This window comes from Crocodylus porosus, unplaced genomic scaffold, assembly GCF_001723895.1.
Source record: "Crocodylus porosus isolate Cpor-Errol unplaced genomic scaffold, CroPor_comp1, whole genome shotgun sequence".
Taxonomy (NCBI): Eukaryota; Metazoa; Chordata; order Crocodylia; family Crocodylidae; genus Crocodylus; species Crocodylus porosus.
The window spans coordinates 63164843-63172261 of NW_017728950.1; the positions used below are offsets into that span (position 1 = coordinate 63164843).

The window sequence follows — 7419 nt, forward strand, 5'->3', positions numbered from 1 at the left end:
CTGCCTCTCTCACCAAAGAGCGGACTGTGGTCGCGGAAGCCAAAGCCTTTGGTTAACTACCTGGATCCTCCTCTCCCTCCTCAGCCCGTAGCCTGAGACTGGGAGGATCGAAGAAAGGGTCTGCATCCCCAGACCCTTTAGTCTTGCTTCCAAATCCCTGTAGCCCCTAGTGACCTGGCTGGGAGCGCTCCGAGCTGTGTCATTGGTGCCCATATGGATAAGGAGCATAGGGTAGTGGTCAGTGGTCAGGATGAGTTTAGGGATCTTCTCCGCAGTGTCTCGGATGCAGGCTCCTGGGAAGCAGCAGACTTCCTGGGCTAAGGGGTCAGAGCGGCAGATTGCCCCCTCAGTCCCCCTTGGGATGGAGTGTCCCATGACAAACACTTTGTGTTTTGTTTTGGGGAGAGCAGGGGCGGTAGCTACAGTAGTGCCTGTGTTGCCTGTGGGAGCTGGCAACTCAGCAGGCCCTTCTGGGGCTGCAAGAGGTTTGTACCTATTGCAGCTCCAGTGGGGCAGGGGCCTTGGTGCGATGGGCCTTGGGGCCCTTGACCACCTTGGTCCAACCCCTGGGCTGGACAGTAAGGGAGGTCCCCGAGTCCTTCCTTGTCCTGGTAGGACACCATGGTCTACCCTCTGTCTCCTGGGGGAGAAGGGTCTGGCTGTACGAGTCTATCGCCTGCTCACAGTCCCTGATTGCATGCAGTCTCTGGACTGTGACCTAGAGCTCCTCCAGCTGGCACACCAGACACCCCAGTAAGGACCAGACCTCTCAAGGGGAGGTGGCCATTCTCCTGGGCCCCAGAGCCTGAAAAAGCGACAGGCAGCCCCTGCAGCCAAGACCTAGGGGCTCTGTCTGCATGGAGCCCAGAACCATGGGCTCCATTTGGGTGGAGGTCTCTGAGGTGCCAGAGGTGGAGGCCGCAGACCCTGAGGGGACCCTCAGGGTGCGGCGCATGCCCATCAGTGTCATTCCGCTAGTGGGCTGGCTACGGTCGTGACTGGCTTGCCTAGGGTGGGAGCGCACAGGCAGGGCCTCGGGCCTTCCCACTCACCCTCCTACGCAAACTCCACTCTAACTCATGCACTGGGCAGACAAGCACGTCTGTCTGCACAGCCTGTTCGCGGGGCTCTGGTTGTGTGGGTCCCTTTGGAGCTGGGTGAAGTAGGGGCCAGGGCGAGGCAAGACCCCCCTTGGCTCCGGCTTAGCCACCTCCCTGTGGCTAGGCTGGGGCTAGTCCCTCCTGCCCTCCTGAGAAAGTCTCACTTTTCCTACTTCACAACTCTTCAAACTGTTTTTAGTTGTACCTGTGCCTGCTTTTCTCTGAAGAAATATACGCTGTATCCCAATCATACATTTGGTTCAGTAAAAGTTATTACCCACAAAAGTCCTAGGTTAACTTCAGTGTCATTCTGTTCTAAGCGACTGTTATACTGTCCTAAGAGCAGTTTTCCTTCCTCTTCCATCCTCTGCCTGTCTTCATTGTTTGTCATGTTTGTTTCTCCAGTAAAAAACTTGGTCCTGAATGTTCCTAACTGGCACAAGAATTACCTTTTACTCAAAAACGGGATTTCCATCATGACCAAGCTCTTTAATTGTTCTCTGTTCAGAGACTGCATCTGTAAAGCACTGTGTACATTTATGGTGCTATATAAATTCTCTCTCTCTCCCTCAAAGAAATTAAGCGGTGCTGTAACTAGTTATTTTTTGCTTTCTTGTGAAAACTGCAATAACCTTGGTTTAAGTAGTCAGAATTCACAATCTTCCATTTTAAACTTTTGAGCCACGTTCTCTTTCGAGCTCCATTGTCTTTGTGCTAGTTAAACAAAACGAGGGCTAGAATTTGGCTTTGTTTAGCCAGCTAGAAATTCCTCCCCAGAGGGTGAAGCTCTTGCATGTCATAGCACTAATCTAGGCAGTTTTTAACCTGCATTGGGTTTGTGGTTGCACTATAAAAGGCCAAGGAGTACAGAGTGATAACCAGGTCTCCAAAAGCCTCATTCACCATCTCTTCTGTACTAAGAGTATCTTGGGAGCAAATGTATTAGCTTAAATGGATTTTGTCCAATGTCCATAGTTTCCTGACTTCTTGGTATTTTCTAGTCAAATTCCATATTTTTCTCTCAATACTAAATTACCTAGTGTATGCAATATTTTATTCTTGTAGGCATTCCGGGATCTTCCAAACACGTTGGATGAAATAGATGCTTTGCTGAATGAAGAGAAATCGAGAGCCTCCTGCTTCACAGGCCTGAATGCTTCTGTACGTTTTCCTCAGTATAGTACTTGCCTCCCACTCTGTCCTAGAGCTCTTGGTAATAATAAGATAGACAGCAGGAACAATGTGCTGTAAATGCCAGATTCTGCATCTATTAGAATTTTAAGTAGGTTCTTCCAAAGGAACAGCATGTTCTGTGCCTTTTTGTGCATGTGTGTGGTTTTTTTTTTTTAAGGCACTGTAACCTGAAAGACAGCAATTCTGTTTCTTTGCTTCAAAGCTGTGTATCTTGTTCAGTGTATAAACAGTGCAATAAGCCATTTAATTGTGGGTGAACAAATGCAGTGCAGTGTGATATTTTACCATTACAACTGAATTAATAAATGTCAGTTTAAAAGACTGTATTTTAAACAATGTTTTTTTTCTCTGTCAGGTTGTTGAAGAGTACAGCAAGAGGACAGAAGAAATGCAACTGTTGACAGAGGAGCTAGAGAAAAAGAAAGAAGAATTGAACAACTACAGGCAAAACATTTCACAGGTAATATCTGACATGAGCACTTCTGTTTCAAATGTGTCCTTGCCTTATAGTTAATGAGTAAGAGAGAAATCTAAGTGGATGTATTCTTACTTTAAGACGTACCACATTCATTAAGACATTTCAAGTTATGTTAGTGTAAAATGAGATATTGGCAATCTTTAATGTAAAACCACCTGTTAAGAACTGATTATTGAAATTGCTGTTGAGAGTTACTATACTATTACAATGATCTTCACATTATTTATTTTAAGGTCAAAGAAAGGTGGCTTAATCCTTTGAAACATCTGGTCGAAAAAATTAATGAGAAGTTCAGTGCCTTTTTTAATTCTATGCAGTGTGCTGGTGAAGTCGATCTTCATACAGAAAATGAGGTATGAATCAGTATGTATATCAATAATGAATGTTTGCATTTTAGTATGAGTTCTTGTATATTTCAGAGGACCCAAAAAAGATGGCTTGGCATTGGGGGGAATATGGGACACCTACAGGATTTAATTAACTTTAAGACCTCTTGACCCTTTTAATTGAAATTCCAATGTTTTAAATATTGAAACCAACTGGTTAGTGTTACTGAAAGAAAACAGGTCCATCACCAGATGTGTAGATTTTAGTCAGTCTCACTGCAGATTTCCAAAATCCAACTGGAACTGAATTTCTGTAACATTAATATTAATGTTATGGTCCAAGACATTTGGCTATCCCATCTTCTTCCTCCTACAGGTATCTTCTCTGTTATATCTGCTGGTTCATATTTTCTGGATATAGCCACACCTTTTCTACCAAAGCAGAAACCTTTAGAAACAACCGTGACTGTTGGAACCTCACATATGCTTCATCAGTCAGGCTTTCAAAGTTGGCTGGCATAGGTCTGGTTCTCTGTGGACATTTGCATTGAATGGAAACAATAACCCTGCCTTTCTTTTCATACTTTGCTATTCTCTCCAGTCAGTCAGTGTCCCATATAGTAGCTTAGTATTTAAAGAAATACCATATTCAGGTAATGGTTGCTGCTGTAATTCGGGGTAATACCAGTGCTTACTTGCCAACTGGTGACTGAAGCCACCCTTCACAATGGCACCAGCTAGTTGTGGTCTTGGTGCTGAATCTATCTGCAACTTGATAGACTGTGTTGTTTACAAGAAATGTTTTTTATACTTGGTCTCTGATAGTGGAAAAAATAAGTATTTGAAGTGCCTTGGGGAGGAGCTTTGAATGGAAAGGAATGAAGTGAAAACTAATATAGTTTCATTTGAAATTGATTCTCTTTAATGAGGATTTTGAGAGACATTTATGAAACAGACCTTTTACATGAAGTATGCTCTGTTGTAATGGCAAGCTATTATTCACTACAGTTCACATTTTTTACTGCTGCTTTGGAGAAAAAACTACTATGAACTATTGAAATTTTGTCTTAAGTGTTTAAAAAAAATTAAATGCTGATGGCTCTTGACATCCTTGAGGCAAAATATGAAGTATCTTCTGGATTATGACTTGTTAGAGAATTTGTTTCCTAGTTGGGGAAAAAACAGCACTTTTACATGAATAGCTTATTTAATTGTATTGTTGTAGAGAACTTTAATATTGTGTGAAGGTCAGGCATACTATAACAATGCTTTCTACTTGTTTATACTTTGGGTCTGACTTTAATAATATTTGTTTAACAACAATTTTTTTTATCTGCAAAAGAACTGGTTGAAGAACAGAAATGCACAATTGGAGAAAGAATTAGCATTTATTTCTGTTTACAGGCATCTGTTTTCTGGTATCAGTCTAAAAAAAGAACTTTAAAAAAGAGGAAAACAAAAGCCCTAACTTTTTTGCTTTTAAGTGAATGCAAGTAAATTAGGATATCCATAGCATCTTTTTTCAAAAATGATGATGACTGTTGACAAAGAAGTAAAGAATAGTGACTCTTGAACAAAAGTGAACATGGACAAATAGCTTATGAAATATAATTATTTTTCAAAAGAGCTCAAATAAGCTGTTAGAATATCCATCTTTTCCCACTTAACCTTTAGGTGAACAGTAGTTGTCAGCACAAATTTAGTGATTGCAATATATCCAGGCCTTATTTGAAAACTACTGATTAATAACAGCTGGTGTGATCATGGACATAATGAGCAAGATTTTCTCTTCAGATAGATTGGAAACCCTAGGAAATACTAATGGCTTAAATTGATTGTTCATAAGCAAATCCACCACTGCTGTGCACATTCCCCCACATTCTTAAGCATGGAGCCATTTTGATCAGCATTATCCATACGATCCATGTACACATCAAGATTTTGTTTCATGGGAATTTTTTTCTTTCAAAACTCCTTCTGGATCCAGAATGGCTTCTAATAGCTACAGATGGACACTCAAAATGCTTCTTTTGCTTGGGAGAATCCCATATTCTAGGAAATGCTCCATCTGTAAATTTTTAATCTTCTAGGTTTGGGAGGTGAGTCTACAGGTTTGCTTCCTTGGCAGTCTGCCAAGGCCTGGCATCAAACCTAGAAATCAAGGACCCCCTCAGATGTATCTCTTGGGATTTGGTGTGAGCAGTTCCTATTTACCCACAGAACATCTTTGTCCAGTTTGGCCAGAGTGGACAAAAATCCTCAGTGGATGAGTTTATAGACTTATAAAGGCAGAGGGAATTACAGGGCAGATCTGTCATGAAGACTGTCTCCCTGTTGTAATCGCGCTGCTGTGCGAGGCAACAAGATGGCGGAAGTCCCCGCCCTCCATGCCACGGGACCAGAGAGGGGAAAGTAAAAGCGCACGCTTTTTGAAAAAGAAATCAGCAGGTGATAGGGCAACTTACCGCTTGTCATCGCGGGTGTCATCTAAGTAATATAAGGGAGTCCCTAGCCACACTGGAGCGAGGTTGTTTGTTACCCGCTCTGTTGTTACAAGGGACGCTAGCCTGATCATCTAGCCTCCGCCTCCCATCCGCGCCTGGAAACCGTCGGGCGCCTTTTGTACTTACTGTGACCTGTCAGCACATTGTATTCTCCTCGTTTGCTTCTGTCTTCTCTCACCCTCGGCTGCAGCCGTAAGTAATTAAAACTCTTTGATTTTTTTTTTCTCATCACCCCACCTGCTCCTTGTCAATTGTTTAATCACAATAACGTGCAAGCTGGACTTGTACGACCCCACCACCCACTAAAAGTCCCAAAGGTATATCTCCAGTCCTCATGCACAGCAGTAGCAGCGTGACATGGCATCATGAACAGGATCAGGACTTTTAGACCCACTGGTCACTGCATGTCCGTGGGGCAGGGGATGCCGCCCCACTGAAGATGGCGCTGAATTGTGAGCACACATGAGCTACTACTCCGCTAGCTCAGCCCCCAAAACTTGCCGGGGGTACTTGTCCTTTTAAAAAAAAAAGCCAAAATGAATGGGCTTTTGAAGGGTCGCCCTCAGCCTTGGGATGCCTGTTAACAGACCCCAGAACTTTATTCCATCCGCTCCATGAGGGGCAGACAGTGTTGCTGAAGAAAGTTAAGGGGTACGGGATAGGAGAACCCACCCCGGCACAAACCTGGGTGAGGGGACTGCGGCACTTAAAGACCCTTGGAGTCGATATGCCTGCGGATAACTACTGCTGCCCGCCCTTGAAGGAGGGCTCCGTGGGGCATGAAATGGCAGCAGATCTGATAAGCGACTTAGAGACGCATGGAAAAACCGCACACAAGTGGACGGGGCCCACGTTGGATAAGACAAAGTGCCTGAGTATTCTATATCAGCACTTTGTAAATACTGTGTGATCGTATACTAATTTGGAGTCTCGACTCCATGCTGTGGTGCAACAGGTGGCCGATGAAGACCTAGAGAAAGTGAAGCAGGAGGCGGAGGCGCCATCGCCTGGGAAGCCTGTGGCTCCTCCCTCAGCGCTGCCCCCTCCATACAACAGTCCTGAGGGTGAGCCGGGAGAGGAAGCTCCATCTGCCCTTTACCTGACACTGCCAGCTTCACCTGATGTGCCACAGTCCACTCCCCCAACAACACCCACTACGCCTACGGCCTACCCGGATAAGTACCACAAAGATCACCATCAGGCTTGCGGGATAGCCAGTGATGAGCACCTCCTGGCGAAGTAGGTCATGAGCGGAGATACGTGACCTAATCACCTCCACATCCTGCCACCTGGGGCAGCCGCCATTAGTTTGGCTGGGCCACATGGTCATAGATTTTGGTTATGATCGAGTGGACCAAGAAGAAAGTACGATGATGCTCCGTAGCCCCACCTGGGCCTCCGGATTAGGAGATGTTAATGCTGCCATTCACAATCGTGGCTGGCCAATTCCCCTTCTGGCGCTAGTAGTTATTGCTTTGTCTATGATGCCGCATATGGTCCATGAGGGGCCCAAATCCACCACCGGCAGAGGACGTGACCAATTGACAAATTCTATAGTAGGGTTCAGTTATTATCACTGGGACCCAAATATTAATCCAAGAGGGATTCTTACCCCAAAACAACAGGTGGCCCTATACGCTCAGCGATACCTCTCCGATCCGGGGTCAGTCCCAATACTACTGGCGGGAGTAACTGCGGCCTGTGACCTTTATTGGCATAATGATCTGACCTCTCGCCTGTGGCTACAAACATTCTGCGGACAGCCAGTCAGTAGCATGCCTGAGGCCCTCCATAAACTGCCTATCGACCCCCTCCCC

General features: G+C 44.8%; 1 protein-coding gene across 1 annotated transcript in view; it reads left to right on the plus strand.

Moving 5' to 3' along the window:
• The window catches only part of SMC5 (structural maintenance of chromosomes 5), an 86857-nt gene that overhangs the window by 68039 nt on the left and 11399 nt on the right, over nt 1-7419 (plus strand). The window contains exons 19-21 of the mRNA XM_019555187.1: nt 2166-2261; nt 2650-2754; nt 3006-3125. Of these exons, the coding sequence (XP_019410732.1) occupies nt 2166-2261; nt 2650-2754; nt 3006-3125 (321 nt within the window). The remainder of the gene's footprint in view (nt 1-2165; nt 2262-2649; nt 2755-3005; nt 3126-7419) is intronic.